We start from the raw sequence: 18,957 nt of genomic DNA on the forward strand, positions 1-18,957 counted from the left end.
TCTACCTCCGCTGTCATAATAAAGCATTAAATCACAGATTTTGAGACAGCATTGTCTCGTAAGTGGAAATAAACTCTCTTTACCGAGTCTCCCACATGCAGTCATCACTTAGCCACACTGTCCCACCCACAGACTCGTCTCCCATAAAGGTGAAACAGGAGACTCGGGCACATAAGAGCTTCTTTCACTTGAACTGAAGATTACATTTTTATTAAAGTACCCTTGTAGTCCTAGTCATAACACTGTCAACTTTTTTTTTTTGAACACATAAAATTGTGGCGACAGCAGATCTTGTCTTTGGATTCTATCTAATTGAATTTGTTGGTTGTAGCCACTTGGTTTAGCATATTGTCATTAGCTTACTCTCTGTTGCCCTTCATCTGTTGATGATGATGACGAGGTGTTTGCTTTTCCGACTTTTGCTCCACGTCCCTTTGGGCGACATTCAATATTGTTTGAAAAGGTAGCGATGCAACTGTGAGTCTTGTGAAAAAGAAGTGATCGATACACTTCCAATCGTTTCCTGCGTCTTTCGTGTTGTTTATGGTCCCGTGGCGTTCATGCTTTTATTGTGCGTTACTACCAGTTGAAGGTCAGTGGGCGCCGCTGAGCTACGCCACAATAGAAAAACGTGGAAAAATAAGTTCATGAACGGGATAAATCTCTCATGCTCGTTAACTTGCTCCCTGAGTAATCGTATGTATGTTGTAAAGGGGGCGGTTCTTGTACATATGATTAAATATAATCCTAGTGGAGCCTCTGATCGTTTGCTATATCCCCATTTTTAAATCCAGACTTGAACATTTGGGGAAAAAATTATATATAACAGGCTGCTGGCTGTGGCACGAGATTGGTTTTGACTTCTCGTTGAACTCTAGCAAACAAGAACATTTCCCAAATCTTCGGATTATTAATTTAAGAGACACTGCTAATGGTCATAAAGTCCAGTGAGTGATGAACTCCTCGTGAGGGGCTGTATAAGGTATCATGTGTACTTTCAAAGACAAATCAATACATCAAAGATCAGTTTCAAAATATGACAACAGTCGAAAGACGAGTGTAATTTAATTCACGTAGAAAGAAAATGCTTAAAAAAGCCGAGTGATCCGAAGAGAATATCAAATAACAGACAATAAAGTCAACTCTCTAATCGAATACACAACCTCCTCTCAGGTCTGATCGAGTGTCACAACAGTTTCCATGGGACCATTGCTTTACATTCATTCCTTACCATAATAAATGTGCACGTGGTTCACATTTAACTGCTGCCAAAATAAAGTCGACTCACACCAGCGGTGAATGACACTGAGCCTGGATCACATGTGGAAAAACCAACAGGGGCGACCGGCTGAGTGAGGTTTGTCTCTCAGCCCCAAAGTAGTTGGTCGGAAATCAGCAAACATTTGACTTTCCTGTGGTTTCCATCTTATCAGGCACTCTGTGAATTGTCCTGATGCGGTGAACCTCACCAATCTGGCAACTTGAGAAGTTTAAAACAAACGCTGAGCTATTTTCACTCACTGTCTGTTCGAGAGCAATCAGCTGCTCCACTGTGAGCCGGGATGACGGGACCTGGCATTATCTCCTGAGGGGAAACAGCCGCCCCTCCTGCTGGGACAATAATGGCCCCGGGGGTTAAGACCCACCCGGCGTCTTACAATCAAAATCAAACAAACACATCCAAATTAAACAGACTAATGTGTAACAGGAGCCGTCACCGGATCTGCTGAGGAACACACGGTGCTCAAAATAACATTAGTTACCTCAACCTGTGGGGAGAAACTCGATCGCGATGCAGAGTTTTGCATCGCGGTGAAAGCACATCAAAGTTTTACAAAGAGGCCAACGCACTAAACAACATAATAGAGTATTGAATGCGGCCCCGAGGGAATAATCTCACTCCAACAAGCGCTCGTCGGCCCTTTCCTTTCAAAGGGGAAGACAAGGAGAAGTGCACGTATCTTTAAGTGACGGAGGCAGCTCAGATATAAACCCTGTAACATTGTATGGGCAACGGGATCCTCCTCCGCCTGACGGCCCACCAGAAGAGATGAAGTCAAAGATGAGCCGAAGGGGAGTTGCACAATGGTTTGGTGCTGATATCCTGACCGGGAAACAATGAGCGCAGAGATTCTCACATTTAACAAGCCAAATTCCCCCAAACACACACACACACACACACACACACACACACACACACACACACACACACACACACACCCCTAGCCACAAGCGTACAGAGCCCCGAGCTCTCTCTCTCTCTCTTCACTACTCATAAAATAAGTGAAATGCAACCTCCATTGTGCAACCATTACAGCATAAGCAAAGTGGTCTTCTTTTTTTTATTTTACCGTCACTGGCAGGGATTCGGTTCCAGCCGAGGAGCAAAGAGAAAGAATATGATTTGAAAGTAATGATTTTTTATGTCGGCACACTTAACGGGTTGACGAGTCGGGGGGGGGGGGGGGGGGGGGGGGGGCGCTATGTGGAACAGAACTGTGGCTAACATCTGCAACAGTAAATGCAATTAGGTTCACCTTTTCAACTGGTTTTATTTTTATTTCTTTGGATGGATTGTAGGTTTAACACACGATATAAACAGTCATTTTCACATTTACTACACTTATCAGGACTTTCTTCAGTAGGAAACAGGCTTATTAGAGTTTAACATCATCTCACTCTAACATCACAGAGTGCAGCACTACACAATTTAATCTACTTTTGTACATTCCAGCCAGAAATCGTTGTTTTTACATTTTCTGTGACTTCAGAAAAAACACTTTTACGCCAAGTCAACATTGTTCTTGTGATGTAACGCTGTTGTAATGAGGTAATGTGGCGCAGGCTTCTTAAATCAATCTGCCTGGAAAATGCTTTGCCAACACATTTAAGGCTACAATAGATATTGCACCCAAATTTATGGAAAGCAGTGGACGGCTGGAGCAAAAGTACACTAAAGTTTCTAAAACACAACAGAGAAGTTTCCAAGTTCACTGATGCGGCGCGCGAGTCCAACAAGTACCCGGTGATTTTCATCCATCCGGGAATGAGCGGAAAACAACTGGGTGCCGTCGGAAAAAACCTGCTTTTGAAAATATTCATTACATATGTGAAGTCGACGTGATTTGCAGCCGAGGAGCTCAAACCTACAAACCCACTGTCATGGGCGTCTAGATTTAGCATCTGATGATGTTAGAAAGTATAACTGTGGTCGCAGAGGCAGCTCGAGAATGACTCATAACGTGTCTTCTGTGTTTCTGCCTCCAGTTCTGTGGACGGTTGTGTAAAACGTCAGCTGTGTCTTTGGAGTGTTCAGACAATTGTGTTTATGAGCTGCACAGGGAGATACGGCTTCAGGCCCACAGTCCACAGCTCTGCCAGTAATCGAGACGTTGTACTTGAGGCTGATGTTGCGTTTGGAAATCACTGGCTGTATCACTGTCACTGCTACAACTCAAAATTATAGTGTACTAGTCCACAGGCATTACAGTTAATTTAATACTTCTGGTTAGTTTTAAGATCCAACTGCCAGACTTCAGAGTTTTCATCTGCAAATAAACTGTGACTGAAGCGTCTTAATGACTTAATAACACAAAGATATTTGTGCTGTGTTCAGTTTCATTCTTGTCTGTGATTAGACGCCATTTTCCAGATCAGATTTAATCCCTGCAAAATTAGCGAGGGAGCAGTCCGTCCTGTCACAGAGGTGATACAGCTGTTGTGTGGATGTTAAAACTGTCACAACCACTTAACTCTGTTTGCTGCTTCACTGGCAGAGTTTGAAATGCTGCGTGCTGAAGAAAATGTTATAATATGACCCAAAGAAAGAGATTAAATATATATAAATATGTAAAAACTGGAAGAAGAAGAACAATACAGCCACAGTATGGGCATTATAAAGCTAAATGGACTGAGGTTACGTTTTCACCCCCTGTCCCTTTGTTTGTCAGCAGGATTAACTAAAAAACTACTGAACCGATTTCCACACAACTTGGTGGAAGGATGGGACTCGAGCCAAGAGAGAGCTCATATCACAATCAGACACATTTAGGGGACTGATATATCGATGAGTGTGAGATTTAGAGCAGCTCGATTAAATCTAAGGTAACTATTGGACCTTGGCGGAGGTTTGCTCTCTACTGACTATGTCATTGATTCTCCTTAATGAAACAACTTTTAATTGTAGAGGAGAAGAGAAAGTGACCGTGTTCACTTTCTCTTCTGACAAGGGTCGACCTAAGCTAGGACCTAGAATTAATATCACAAGGAAAGTTTATATCAGATCCTGTCTGGTGGAAAGTATCTGTTCTGTTTAACCAACAGAAACATCCTCGGCATGAGGGACATGACTGCTTCTGAGGAAACTGCTTTATTTCATGCACAGATCGAGATCGGACTCCATTGGTGAGTGTGTGTGTGTTTGTGTGTGTGAGACATCTCCGTATGCTAACTCTGGGATGGGCTCATTACACATCCATGCATTCAAACGCAAACCTGAGTCATTACTCAGCGTGTTTGTCGTACGCACTAACAAGTGGTCAAATGGAGGAAAAGGTGGATCAAAGCGAACCAACCACAGAGGAAACAAGCCAATGAAAGTCGGGGCTAATTGTGAGCTGTTGTGTGCTTTTAACGGGCCGAGGTAATCACTTTAGTCCGATGACTGGCATTTAGTTTTCAGGAAATCTATAAAGTGAATGCCAATCCCTCATGCTGTTTCAATTAACACACTTCACTTAACCGTGTTATAAAAAAAGTGGAGAGAATAAAAAGGAATGTATTTAAAAAGTTCTGCCCTTCTCCTCCTCCCCACTGATTCCTTTTAAATTTCTAATTGGGTTTTGTGTCCTGTTTTTGTACGATTTTCAAAGTAACGCTTTAAACACAGTGCCAGGGTGTTGTGAGCTGGCGTGAACAGAAAGAGCCGGACAACTTTCACACGGGAGGTGCAAAGTGTGCGTGCCACTGGCAGCAGGAGTGAGAGGATCGGGCTTAAACCATTCAAGTGTGGTCCACTACCTCCGCCACTTCTTTTTATATGAACTCTTAATGTAATTACTGTCTCGTCTTAGTAGATAAAGTTTTGGCAAAGTCGTTTTAAAGGCGACATGTGGAGAAAGGACAAAGCTTCGATCTCAAAGAATAAATAATCCAGTCTGTTTGTTAAGCTGCTTTCAGACGTTCACTGAACTCGATCAGTTACTCCGGATATTTTCTGGAACTTTTCCCGTCAGCCCCCTAGTAGCAGATCCGGAAAATTCACAGCGAGTGAGTGGATGATGTTTCTAACACTAAAAGAATACAAATAGCTCAGGATAAAAAAAAAGAGGAGCCAAGATGTCAGCTTGGAAAGAGAAACGAGTTCGAGAGCTTTTGGTGAAATGGGTCGACAACGGTGTTGATGTGCTCTAAACGTCCGCAGCATAATTTATAGGAAACATTGATTTGAAGCTGTAAATGTGTTATAAGAATGTATGTCCAACTCTACTAACTAATTACGACGGTGTCTGCTACCACAACATGTCAGAAAAGCAAAACAACGAGCTGAAAGACACTAACTATGATCCTCTGTGGGTTCATCCCCACGAGCAACACAGCCTTCTAATTTAATAAGTTATCTTTTGTTATGGTTCTAAACTCCAGCAGATTTAATACACGTGATAAAGAGTTGATGAAAAACACTTTCACACAGAGCTGAAATCCGATTTCCTCTTTATACAATGGTCGGGCGATTATTGACAAGAATGACTTCCCTTTTTAAAGTGGTGTAAAGAAATCGAAATAATAGTGTGTGTGTGTGTGTGTGGTGTGTGTGTGTGTGTGTGTGTGTGTGTGTGTGCGTGTGTGTGTGTGTGTGTGTGTGTGCGTGCGCTTTATTGGAATTGACTCTAAAACTGATTAACAACATTCCTTGTTTGTCACTAATTCCACATCCTGGCTACGGAGCAGTCAGCTTTCTCTGTAGTTTGTTCCCAGGAAGTGAGTGCATGTGTGTGTGTGTGTGTGTGTGTGTGTGCGTGTGTGCGTGTGTGTGTATGTGCATTTCACACCCCCATTGCACACTTAAGCTCAGACCCCACACTCACACATATTAAAGGAAATGATTAAATATGTGGCAGAGCGGAGGCTAATCTGCTGAGCTAGTTTGATAGGAAATGCCGTCATGATAATCTAATAATCTGAGGGATTACAGAGTCATAACAGGAATATTCCTCTTTGAATGTCACTAATACACTGAATCTACATAGAGCGAGGTCCTGTAGTGGACTAGCACTTTTAAATTCACTCGTTAATATTTCAAGACTCAAAAATATCACTGACACAAACATGGCTTATTTGTTTCATCAAGATTCAGGAATTATTCTCTGAGAAGTCTTTGGAGATATCATATTCATGGTAATCTGTCCCGTAGATTTGGTGTAATCCTGCTGAATACACGACGAACAACCAAACGCTGATGAAGACATCACCTCCTTGGCGGAAGCAATAACCAGATTCCTTTGGAAGTTGTTTTGGAAATTCCTAATCCCCAGAGGATATATTTGAATGTTCTGTTGACCACCTGAACATTTCTGTAGCCTGAAGTTCAACCTCTTCACAGGAGAACTCAAAGTCTTCTCCAGCACCACCTTTAAATCCTAACTCTGCCTTTATGTCAACTTGAGAAACATCAGAATGTTAAAACTAGATTGTCATGAAATGAACCCTAAATATTCCTCAGATCATTAAAAATAGGAGATTTCCGATTCGATAGACTTTTTGCGTGCGATGAACGAAGTGAGAAAGTCCTAAAACAAGCAGAAACGTTCATGTGCGTGTTCATCAGCTTCAACACCAACAAGTGTTTCTCCTTCAAGCGCCTAATCAGAAACTGCTGTTCATGAAACTCAGGACGAAGTTAATCTAACAGGTTTGTATTTCATGACTCTTCACACAGGACGATGATGCCAAACTATGACCTGATCACTTTGCCGAGAAAGTTTTTCCCCATAAAGACTAAATGAAGAAATGTGCAGTGAACATCTGTGTGATTCCAGTCAACAGCTCTTCCTCTATGCATCACAGCCGTTTCCGGACAAACCGATCTTTTATCGCTCCGCATTTTAATGTCCATATCTCACTAATATTATAAAACACTTTTAATGGTTTTCCTTCCGCTAACTTTATCGCACACGGTCAAGTTTTATATCTATTTCTCTCTCAACAACTTTATAATAGCCAGGGGTTAAAAGTCCTTGAAGACAACTTCTCTTATTTCTTTAATGAAGTAGGTAAGAAATAAAAACATAATAAATACAAACTTGATGTTTATAGGTCCTGCACTCTGTTTTGTTTGGAAAGGCACTGATTACAAAGTAGCCCAAATAATACATATTATTTAATTCTGCCTTTCTTCAAATATAACTTCCTCTTGTCACGAAATAAAGATCTTCAGTGAACTTTGTGGAGGAACAACCGTAAAAGATTAAGACTATACAATAAATGTTGTTGATTAAACAAAATCCAGCACCTTATTTATATTTTACGAAATGCCCAGAGTTAATGAATTTGAAATATTTTTAACTGGTGTATCTGCCTCTGATCAGTTGATGATCTCTGACGTTTCCAGTTCTCATTTTACATGAACAAACTGATATCCCTGCTGCTCCTATGTGTTTCCTCATCATCTGTGAGAAATGCTGAGACACAAAAACCTAATGAAGTGTTTACTATTAACAAAATTGACTGATTTCAACCTCAATATCTGCATTTGCTGAATTAGAACTTGGTCTCTGACTCGTAAAAAGGGGGCCAGTCCCTGACCTCCATTCCTTTGTGCACTGTAAGCATCATTAACAACCAGCACGGGCACCTGCACCCATACGCATGCAGACGTCTCACACCTGCGCTCAGGCTGTGATCTACGTCACGACAATAAAAAGGCTTTCCTGCTTTTGAACCGGGGCTCCACTTTCCCAGCGCTGGAGGTATGCAGTCTTGGCCGCCACACGTCTCAGGGCCTGGCTGTTTATGTTTGTTTTTCGATAAGTTTATGAGTGTTCGCTGATGCAGGCTCTGAAGAATGCAGGTTGACGGCTCCTCGCGTCCCATCCCTGGCACTGGCGGGTTGATTTGATGAAGGGGGATTAAGGGGAGATGGGTAAACGTGGATGTTATTCTTAGGTGTAAACTCTATAGTTTCTAAATGCCCCCCCGAGGAAACAGAGGAGAGAAGATAGAATAGAAATGCGATTTCCCCGGCCTGTCCACCATCTGCCTCATTAGAAGGATGATTGTTTGTTACTAAGGACCAGAAAACAGGCAAAAAATATCCTGATGCAGTCATTACCAAGCGCAATTAGATGTGAACTTTATTCATCTTAGACTCTTTTTTTTTTTTAAATGTCGCATCAAGATTAGAAAGATAAGAAAACGTTTTTTTGGTGAGATCATGTTTTTTCTGCGTTCAGCCTCGGCCTTTGAATTGGCAGATTATGGAGAGAAGAATGTGTGATTACCGTCCTCAACCATCACCGCACCACATGACCCGAGTGCTGCCGTTCCTCCCACTGGACAAATTACTACAACAATCATGGAAACCATCAAACTCTCCAGGGTGAGGCCGAAGCTGACTGGTCTGACTCGGATAAACGGCGACAATCACACGGCAAAAAAGTCTGAATTGTCTGAAGCTTTGTTAGTCTCCCAGTTACTCGTATTCCCCAGCTCTGAGAAAACCTTCTCACTTATTGCATCATTGGGCCTCAGGGAGAATGAGAGTGCAGCAGTGCTATGCAGTGAAGTATCGCTCACGCTTCCCCCCCCCCCCCGATATCAACGTGGAAGGTGGGGGTGTGAGCTGTGAGCAATGTTAAAAGTATCTACTGTGGTGGGAGTGTACGGGCATGCAGGGGACCGAGCTCGTCGTCTAGTCCAGGACAGGAAGAGGATGAAGTGGATGCAGAGAGAGAGACGTTCATTTGATGGAGATAAAGGTTGTGGAGAGAGAGAGAGAGAGAGAAACTTTTTTATCTGTAAGGTGTTTCATGACCAATCTGTATTCTGAGGTTCACCCGGTGTGGTTTCCTGAAGCTGAGGGTAAGAGTGTCTCTCAGCCTGTGGAGGAGCATGAAATCCTTTAACTGGAAGAAAAGAAGGACGGCCCAGTAAATCACCAGGGTCCTTCTGCACGTTTCCTAACACATCCCAGCATCTGCATTATTCTATGTGGTGAATCAGCCACGATGGATCTAATCTGTCCGGAAGGGAAACAATTATAAAAGCAAATGATGAAGAAGCGATCACACAAAGTATGAATTCCCTGTTTCTCTTTCCAGAGAACAGTCCTGACCACAGTGTATTTTGCAGGGATGGGGGGGGGGGAACATTGTGAAATAGTTCCAGCATGTCAGCCTGTATTGGATATTCACCCCCCCCCCCCCCCCCCCCCCCCCCCCCCCTCCTCACTAACCACAAATATTATACTACATCTGTGAACTGAAACAATGCTGTTCTCCTGCGATTCACATCACTCATCGCCCGCTCTGCCTGGACAGAGCCACGAGGAGCTGAGAGAGAGAAGTCCAACAATGGAGGGAACAAACAGAGCAGTGTGTGTGTGGGGGGGGGGAGAATAAAAATAAGGAGACAGTGACAAAGGGTCTGAAAAGGGAAAGAGGAAGGGAGTGAGGATGCTGTGGTCGGAGGGGAGACTCCGGTCAGTGGTCACTATGAAAAAAGAAGAATCCATATTTTTGGGATCGTAACTTTCAATCTGTGCAAGCAAAAGTCGAGAGTGAGGATTTAAGTGTTTCTCTCTCCCCTGAAGACTCACTGAGATCAGATGAATATTTGTCGGAGCAAGTTGAAAAAAATTACAAAACAGTCCAAAATATCATTTTTCCGGGGGAGCATTTTTGTGGTTTGAAGAAAAACAACACGAAGCGTTTCAGCATGAACGAGCTGTGCTGTGAGTATCACTGATCATCCATCACTGTCTGCAGCACAGGGACCAACAATAATAAATCAGTCCTTTCATTTGGGCTTTTTATTGTGTATATAGGCCGAATTTATCAAAGTGTCATTTAATAACATTTGAAATTTGAGTCCCTGTAATTGAAAGTAGTTGTTGACTTTACTGATTTCTCTTTGGGACCCATTTAACAATTCATGTCCAATTAGTTTCACACGTGGTTTGGACAAAAAATCCACTTTTAAATAGTTAATGAATCACATAAAGCACTAAAGCACAAAGTATTTCTACTTCTTCTTTCTCTCCCAGGGTTTGAGTTGAAATACCTGAATCCTAGTTAATCTCACAAAGTGATAAATCTGTGCAGGCGGATGAATTACGCACGGACTTGGGCGCGCTCGGTGGTTTTTTCCTTTTCTACTTAAGTAATAAATCTAAAGCTTTTTAAGTATCTCCTGTGAAACACGTGAGCTCCAGCAGACCCAGGTATGCACTCACCCGTGAGCCAGGCTTCTGCGCGGAGACGTGCGGCAGGTAACCCAGCAGCAGAGGCGCCAGGAGGTGGGAGGAGGTGAGGAGGAGAAACGCGGACAGAAACATGATTGCGCGTCGGTGCGCGGTCACCGGGGATCTGCAGGTAGAGTCAGCGTCACGCGGATGATCAACAGGTCCGGGAACACTTCGCTCCTTCACCGGCTCCACGCACGTCTCCTCCCTGTCACGTCCCTTTGTCTCGACCTCTCCAGGAACTGGTTCGCTGAGCCGTGCGCAGCCACGGGGATCATGACGCAGCGGGGACCATCGCGCTCTTGGTTTATCCACTGCGGGAGGATCAGCTGCTCATCGCGGCTTCCACAGGTTCAGTCCGCGCCTCGAGTCCATTGCATCTTCATTTAAGAGCAGAGGAGGGAGCTGCGCGGAGGACAGACACCTCGGCCGTCCAATGAGCAGCGGGGCTGAGCGTCCAGGTCACTCCCACCCCACACTGGTCCAACATGGGTGTGATGAGAGGATCCAGAGAGGAGAGAGGAGCTGGAGGCTCTGCAGCTGCAGGGAGGTGGATGATCACCGGGGACAATGGACGAGCAGTTGTGAGGTCACATTTTAGGCTCTCATCTCCATTCAGACACATATAATGCTCCATAATAGCCCAGTAATCCTGCTGCCGTGACATTTAGCCTGTGCACTTGGGCTCCAATAGAAAACATCTATTGAGGAAAGTCAGTAGCTGTCACCAGCACAGCAGGGGGCCGGCCTGTGTGTGTGTGTGTGTGTGTGTGTGTGTGTGTGCGTGCGTGCGTGCTGCAGGAGGAAGATTCAGTGGCTGTGACACTTTACCTTTAATTACCGTTCACTTATTTAAAGGGGGAACTTTGTTTTCCTGAAGACTGATCACAAAGAGGAACCCAGTGTGGAGAGTTTTTCTGCAAAATGAAAAACAGCTCGTTGTCAAAAAGTCCTCAAGTGGCTCCAGGAGGATCTCAGAGGACGTTTAGGCTAAAAACATGATGTAAATGAAGTCGTTTCGAGTCTAATTTGAATGTCAAGAAAAAATACAGAAAACATAAATAAAGATAATAGAATAAAATGTGAAAATAAATCAAACCTCAACACATAAAATGTAGATAAGACACTTGCACCTGTTGAGTGATAAAGAAGAGTGAAGAGCAGCAGCAGCGACCGACTGGATTAATAAGAAAAGACATCTGCTTTACTGCCCTTTTTAAACATCGACTGTGGCATTAAAGTTTATAACAATAACAAAATATGACTATATCATGTTAATAAAAGCCTCCAATCTTTATATGATATTTAATAGTAGAATGTTGCTATTTACTCAAGTACAAATATGATTAGTATGTCATGTTACTTTACTTTTAAAACTTCATAAAAGAGTTTGAAATTTTAATTTACTTCAACCTCAGCCACATACAAATTAAATCACTAATCAATTATAATCCATAATTCTATATCAACGCAAAGGGAACCATTCTCTGCATTAAGGGTATTTTCACTAAGGAGACATTCAGTGGAAGACTTTTACTTCCAGTAAAATCTTTTTATTTTGCCACTTTTTTCTAAAGTAGCGGCTCTGAAAACGTCCTCTCTCTGACCGTGTGTTATTACATAAAAGCAGACAAAGTGAAACTGCTCCCACACTGTAGCTGCTTGTGAACTTCTGGCTCCCACGTCCTCTCTCCCTCGGAGTTCGCTCTTTTCTCCATCTTTTTTCCCTTTCAGATAAATTGTGTGGCCCATTGAAGGCCAGTGAAAAAGAAGGAAGAGATTGAGTTTAGTGCAGGTGTCCAGCTTCAGTTCAGTCCACAGAAACTGGGCTTTTAGGAGCTGAAAAGGGCCGTCCGGTCAACACACCCCCACCCCCAGTCCCTTTCTCCCAGTCTTTGTCCCCATAGATATTTTTTAATTGTTAGCTATGACAGTTCAGCGGCTTTTTGAGTGCCTCAGTGAAGAGCCTTGTAATTAGAGCTATTGAGCTGCTGGAATTGGCACAATTAGGGTCAACATTAATGATTCCTGCGAGCACCGGGCGGTGTCGGCGGAGGAGAGGATGGAGAGAACTCCACAAGAGGGTCAGCGGGAGGAAAAAGGAAAGGGCAGCTGGACATAAAGGGAGGAAATAAATGAGGCCTCAACACACTCAAGACAGTGAATTATCTGGATTCTTATTTATTGGACCACTTTAGAGACTGTGTGGGATCATTATCCGAGCATATCGGCGCTGTGTGTCACCACATGGGCTTCATCTCCTCCTCTTCCTCCTCTTCCTCCTCTCTCTGTGCCAGCCAGTTGCTGTGGGAGGTGAGGATGAGGAGCGGAGGGGAAGGGGAGGGGGGGGACAGGAGTGTCTCTTGGAATGTTAACGAGATCAGTTAATATCTGCTCTTCCCTCTCGCCTCCGCCCTGCACCCCTAACAAAGAAGACCAGGTTTTCCGGGGTGTAAAGCTGTTGTAGGGAAAGCACGGCTCGACACTTTAATTCTGTTGTCGTTTGGCCAAGCATGAAAGAAAACCCTTGACAACAAAAACAAAGAAGGAATGAATGGGCCCGCTGAAAGGAAATGTACTTCCTAATTACTGCAGCGGCCCTTCCAGAGACACCCCTGTCCTTGTCCCCCCCCCCCCCCTGCCGCTTACACCGACTACATACGGCAGAAAATTAGCAGGTGTCTGTGGACAGAGAAACAGACGGAGCAGGAGAGAGGCCACCCAGAGATCTGACGACCTGGGGGGGTTAGCACAGATGTTCAACCATGATGTCAAATGTACAATTTAGACCCAGAGTTCAGATGTGCTGCGTCTTCTTTGTGATATTCAGGTGCCAACTAGTTTGTCGTCAAATTGTTTTTGTAATTATTCACACGGTAGTATTTACAATCTTTTCAAAATAAAAGCTCCATTTACAGGTTTTCATTGGTTCAGTTCCGTCTTGTTCAAGCATCGTAATCTAAACACTGTGACACTGTTAATATGTAATGTCTTTACTTTATAGACAGGGGGACACCAGATGTTCTGCAGAGCTGAAAACTCTACACTTACAGATCTGAGGTATTTGTACTTTTTAACTTTACTTTTTTATACTTCATCTATAAAGAGGGAAATGTACTTTTTACTTTACTAAGTATATTTTAGAACAGTAGTTACAAACAGCTGTAACTACTGTCTTTAAATGTACATGATAATACACAACATAATAAAAATGTAAAAATATATATTAAACTGTTGTAGTAACTAGACATTTTAACTGTACTGTATACTATACAGAACAAATATATAATGCTTGACTTGAGTATTATTATTTTGTTATTTTATATTTCTAACCAGTTGGAAATATTGTTCTCCACTACAATATTTTCAGCTTTAGTTACTACAAGATTTTACTCACAATACCAATGATGAACTCATTGCATTGTTTTCATTTAAACCACAGAAATTAAAATAGTTATTAGCTTTTATTTAGGTTACTGTTCCTGAAACTTACAGTAAACTTACATTAATTATTTTGTATGTTCTGCAATTTCTAGGTACTTCACTACATCACTATTTCAAGTTAATGATACATTCTGCTTCTACTCCAGAACATTTCAGGAGGAAATATTGTGTTTTTCACTCGTCTGACAATCTGAGAATAAACGTTCACATGCAAAACATATGATCTGTTTTTTAAATATATACTGGTATTGATTAAACTAATAGTGAAGTACTTTAATTTGTAATTCACCATTACACTGATAACTCTTCTGTACCTTTTCTTACCTAAAGTGTGTAAAGTCAGACTCTCACTTGTAATGAGGTGTTTCTACCCTGAGGTTTTGCTAACGAGGTCGTCCTATCTCCACCACTGCAGCTCTGGTGTGTGTGTGTGTGTGTGTGTGTGTGTGTGTGTGTGATCGCTCTTGTAAAGTTAGTATTGTCAAACACGAGCAAACACAATCACAGCCCTGAATGAAAGACAGACAGAGGGACGGGGGGGGGGGGGGCGGTTTGCTGAATGGAAAAATCGGAGGTCAGATAGAAAGCCCTCTCCTTCTTAAGTGTCATCTGGATTTGATTTCATAAATTCCACATATTTTACATGTACTGGCCGCCGGTTTCACTGGCTCCTGAAAACGAGGAGCCGGGTTCAGCCCTTCACTGGCCAACGGTTTGGGACAGAAGCAACCTGGTCTATTATTACCCTCTTCACACACACACACACACACACACTGGAGCTGCTGTGGAAACATGCCTGTGACCGAAACGCACAGCAACAAATAAATAAGCCCACAAAGCCAAATTATCCGTGACATTAATCAGAGATGTGAGGCATTTTGTACATAGGGAGGGAATGAAAGAGAAAGTAGAAACAGAGAGCCATGGGTGTGAAAAGGGCTTTTGAGTCTGGACTGGGGTGTCCCGCACCTGCGCTGTCTATTCACCCCACTGTTTACACACTGTCATCCACAATTAATACCTCCTGGGGACTGGGCCGCCTGCCCTCCTCAGGGCCCCTGGACCCGTCCAGGGCCCTTATGGATGCCTAATTGAGCATACCGCTCCGCTGATTGAATTAACAGCTCAGTCTCTGGGACCTTTTCCCCTTCCACTGAGGAGGGGGACTATTCCACACCCGCATGAGACCCCTGTACCGTCCCACAGAAGACAGAGCAGAGGCGGGGGGGGGGGGGTTGGTGGCTGGAGAAAGCGAAGGGGTCAGGAGGGGGAGTTGTTGAAACTGTCCAGAAAACGTGTCCCTCTCTGTTGGCAAACCGAGGCTGGAAATGTGGACGGGGGGGCAACTAAAGGTCTCAGTCTTCACAGGACCACGGAGCTCCAGCAGGGCAGCGCAGTGAGCAGGGTGAAAACACTGGGTTGTTGAGAACATACAGAATATCAGCACAACACTGTCCATTTACAGGTTTCTCACTATCCACATCCTTACGGCTCATTTTCCTTTTTTCTGTCTGTTTGGTGTAATTACTCAACAGACATCAAATTGCAAAGGAAATTTTGAAATATAAATATTTGACTCCAGTAATCAAGTGCCTGCCTCTCGCAGTGTTGGAAGGGATGTCCCTGTAATTAAAGTATCAGTACCATATAAAAATATTACAGTACAAGGAAATCCCTGCATTTAAAGTTACTCACATAAAGGTACGTATAGTAAAAGTATTAAAATGTGCTTAAAGTAGCAAGAGTAGAATTAGAAATGAGTGACTCCTGTGAATGATACACTCTTATATATATATATATTATTGTTTGTGTTGTTGTTGCATTTGTGTGTAACTTTCACTTAATGTTGCAGTTGATTGAGTCAGAGAAAACTTAAGTTATCTAATGTAATATTGGGTAATATTATAATAAATATGGACACTGACGAGTAGTAGAAATATAAAGTAGTTTAAAGGACTGGAGCTGCCTTCATTGTGTTTGTTTACAGGTTCTGACCAGTTATTAATAAATTATTATAAAGATTATTCATAAAATTCTGTAAACCTTGAGTTATATGAATACATTTATCCAGTTGTGCACAAGAAACATTGACAAAATAAACACCACTTGTTTTAGCATATATATATATTATTATATATACGTTTTTAGCTTTACTATTCTGTTCATCAACATCATCAAGCTGTTAAGCTTTCAGAGTAATTCATTATATATCGTGCAGATATTAGAAACAGACTGATTCTGTATGTAAAACATAGAAATGACATAAATGAGACTGAGACAGCAGAGATCACATCATCATCTGAGCACTGAAAGTCCTGCTGCTCTGAGCGAACACCCCCACAGTCTCCTCTTTGGCACGACCCACTGCAGCAGTAGTAAAATATATAAATGTGGAAAGTAAGAAGCCCTCTGTGGAGGTGGGAATGCAGTGAGGTCGACTGGATCCTCTTTATTTCCATGTCTTTCTCCGCACTTGTCAAACTTGGGCGCTCATGTCGAGCTGAAAATCAGATCTGACTCTCGAGGAGGAACGAAACGGGTGAGTTGACTTCAGCCGAGGCTGCTGACTGTCGGGCTCGTTCAGCCAAAAGTGGTTATTGTCTGAGTTTCTCTCTGCGAGCTCCTGACTGAGGTCATGTGTTGCCTCAGTGTTAGAATTGGCTGTTTTAAGGCGAGTCGGCACATAGATCCTCCAAATGGCTCGGATGCTGCCCTAACTCTGTTATTCTAACTACAGACTTCTTCATCAATCATTTGCTGGTGGACTCTCGGTCCTCGAACATATTTTCCAAAGCTCAGTTTATACTCTGAGGACTTGATGAATACTTTTGGTATTACCAACGTGTCAGTAATCATGCATGAAAACGACTTTTTGTGATGATGAACTTTCCCTGTTCACTTTTCTGGATACTTTTTAGTATTTGCAGAATATGTGAGTTATCCCTGAACAATTTATGACTGTGTTTCACAATAAGTAGTTAGTTAAATATGTTTGAACACCTAGTTTCCAAAATGGCAAACTACCAGTAGTCATTACTGAAGTTGTCTAAGAAACAGAAATGAGAAAATACTGAGAGCTAATGAGGAAAAGACACGTGGCTGATTTTTACAAATATGTAGAAGTTTTTGCTGTTTTAATGACGTAATTCGCTCACTATGAATCATATCCACATAATGGAAAAATAAAAATGAAACATGTTTTTAGTTTATTCACTGAAGTTCTTTCAATTTGATTAATCAATTGATCAGTGCCTTGGCTGCAGTAATAGTAAATGTCCATATAGTGTATTTTACAAAAGGTTTTTAATATGTATTTCATAGAAAATGAACTAAATTAGTTACTAAATTACTTTAGTCCTGGATGTGTTGATTTTTGCATCTGCTCCATCACGACGAAACATAATAGAAATACAGAAAGTTAATAATATCTGAATCTGGGAGGATTTATACCAAGCTTTTTTAATTTAACTTATAACAGAAATGAATGTGTTTTAAATGTATCTCATTGTCGTTGTCCCCATCAGGACTGTGCACCTCTGGACTGGTTCAGTTCCCCGGGCCCTGGCCACCAGCTGGGAGTAGCAGTGGTCTCCATGACTGCTCCGAGCGCCTCACCTCTCGATGAACCCCCCAGTCCAGCTCTGGTGGTGGGGAGCATGCCCAACCAAAAACAAAAACAAAAACACAGAAATTCTGTGGAGCATACCCCTGCACCAGTGAACTGTGCAGCAACCACACCATGCCCCGCTCCCCTTTGGCCCCCCTCCCAGACCCCATGCCCCCAGTTAACAAGCCAGCCAGCACGTTCCCTGTTGTCACTTGTTACCCGCTGTCCCCCTGATACGGCTCACGGGCGGGGCCAATTAAATTTGCACTGTTCCCCACACCGGGTCAGGAGTTTAGTGGGTCACCATCACTGCCATTTTCACCCAGAGTTATCTAATCCTGGTTGAACCGCTCGGACTGGACAGAACCAGACCAGGCTGTTGAAATACAAACACACTACATCACTACACTACTGTTATATTATTATTACCTCTTTCAGTAACTCATAAAACTATTAAAACTGATTCTAACTACAATGAGGTGAAACTATCTCTGACAGACACATCACAGACGTTTAGGGGCTGATGGTGAAAAAGATATTAGGAGGAACATAAAATATAAATATAATTGCACATCTTTTCTGTTTATTCCGTTAAATAACAGTTTTAATTTCAGCACATATTAGCAAACATAAATGTTGATACCAATATGTCCATGAAAGGCTCATGTAAACAGATTTTATCGATATATCAGTCTGGTTATTTATGGGATTACACAACACCCCTCAAAACGCACATGTTCCTCCCGTCTTACTTTTACAACACACCTCAGAAGAAAAGAAAAAGACCTGCACATAAAGAAAGGAGTAAAAATCTAAATAAATCATAAAGTGACTCAATAAAAAACTCTTCTGTGATTGTGCATCATCCATATTTACAAAATCAATCAAAACCAGTTAAGATTAAAGAATCAGATTGAAGTGTCTGTATCGAAGTTGTAAAAACCACTGAATCCTGGTCACTGGGACTCTGACCTCTCACCTCAAGCTAAATCTGCTGCACAGGCATCAACCGGTCGTCACACAGCAGATGTTAGTGTTCATCTTTATTAAATAACTCTGAGATCATCAGACCACATCAGGCCTGTGTGACCCCGACATCTTGAATAATGATTTAAGAACCAGGAAAGATTAGAAAACTGTTGTAAACAGATAAACATGCTGCGAATAGAGTGAAGTGAGCTGTGTGTGTGTGTGCGTGCGTGTGTGTGTGTGTGTGTGCGTGTGTGTGTGTGCGTGTCCCTCATCTATTAACCTGATGCTGCTACACTCAAATCATGAATCTATGATATTATAGCGCCCTCTAGTTGTTGTATTGAGTAACTACAGGGTGTGGGTGGCAGCTGTTACACAATATGGGATTTACGATGGGCCACAGATTTTAAAAAAACATTATTAATTACGCTCGAGTTTACCACACATTTTTTTACATTATACATATTTATTGACC

The 18,957-nt window shown here is 42.4% G+C and overlaps 1 protein-coding gene across 11 annotated transcripts in view; it reads right to left on the reverse strand.

The window, feature by feature from the left end:
• smoc1 (SPARC related modular calcium binding 1) overlaps positions 1-10,846 on the reverse strand; it is a 38,906-nt gene extending 28,060 nt beyond the window's left edge. For 7 of the 11 annotated variants that reach the window (XM_034575645.1, XM_034575644.1, XM_034575643.1 and 4 more), the window contains exon 1: positions 10,451-10,844. In XM_034575645.1, coding sequence (XP_034431536.1) covers positions 10,451-10,552 — 102 coding nt within the window. In that variant the 5' untranslated portion in view covers positions 10,553-10,844. Of the gene's footprint in view, positions 1-10,450 lie in introns of all 11 variants that reach the window. The other 4 variants (XM_034575648.1, XM_034575646.1, XM_034575647.1 and 1 more) reach the window with 2 other exon arrangements.
• Between the last annotated feature and the right edge of the window lie 8,111 nt (positions 10,847-18,957).

This window comes from Hippoglossus hippoglossus, chromosome 22 (assembly GCF_009819705.1).
Source record: "Hippoglossus hippoglossus isolate fHipHip1 chromosome 22, fHipHip1.pri, whole genome shotgun sequence".
In the NCBI taxonomy this organism is placed as follows: Eukaryota; Metazoa; Chordata; class Actinopteri; order Pleuronectiformes; family Pleuronectidae; genus Hippoglossus; species Hippoglossus hippoglossus.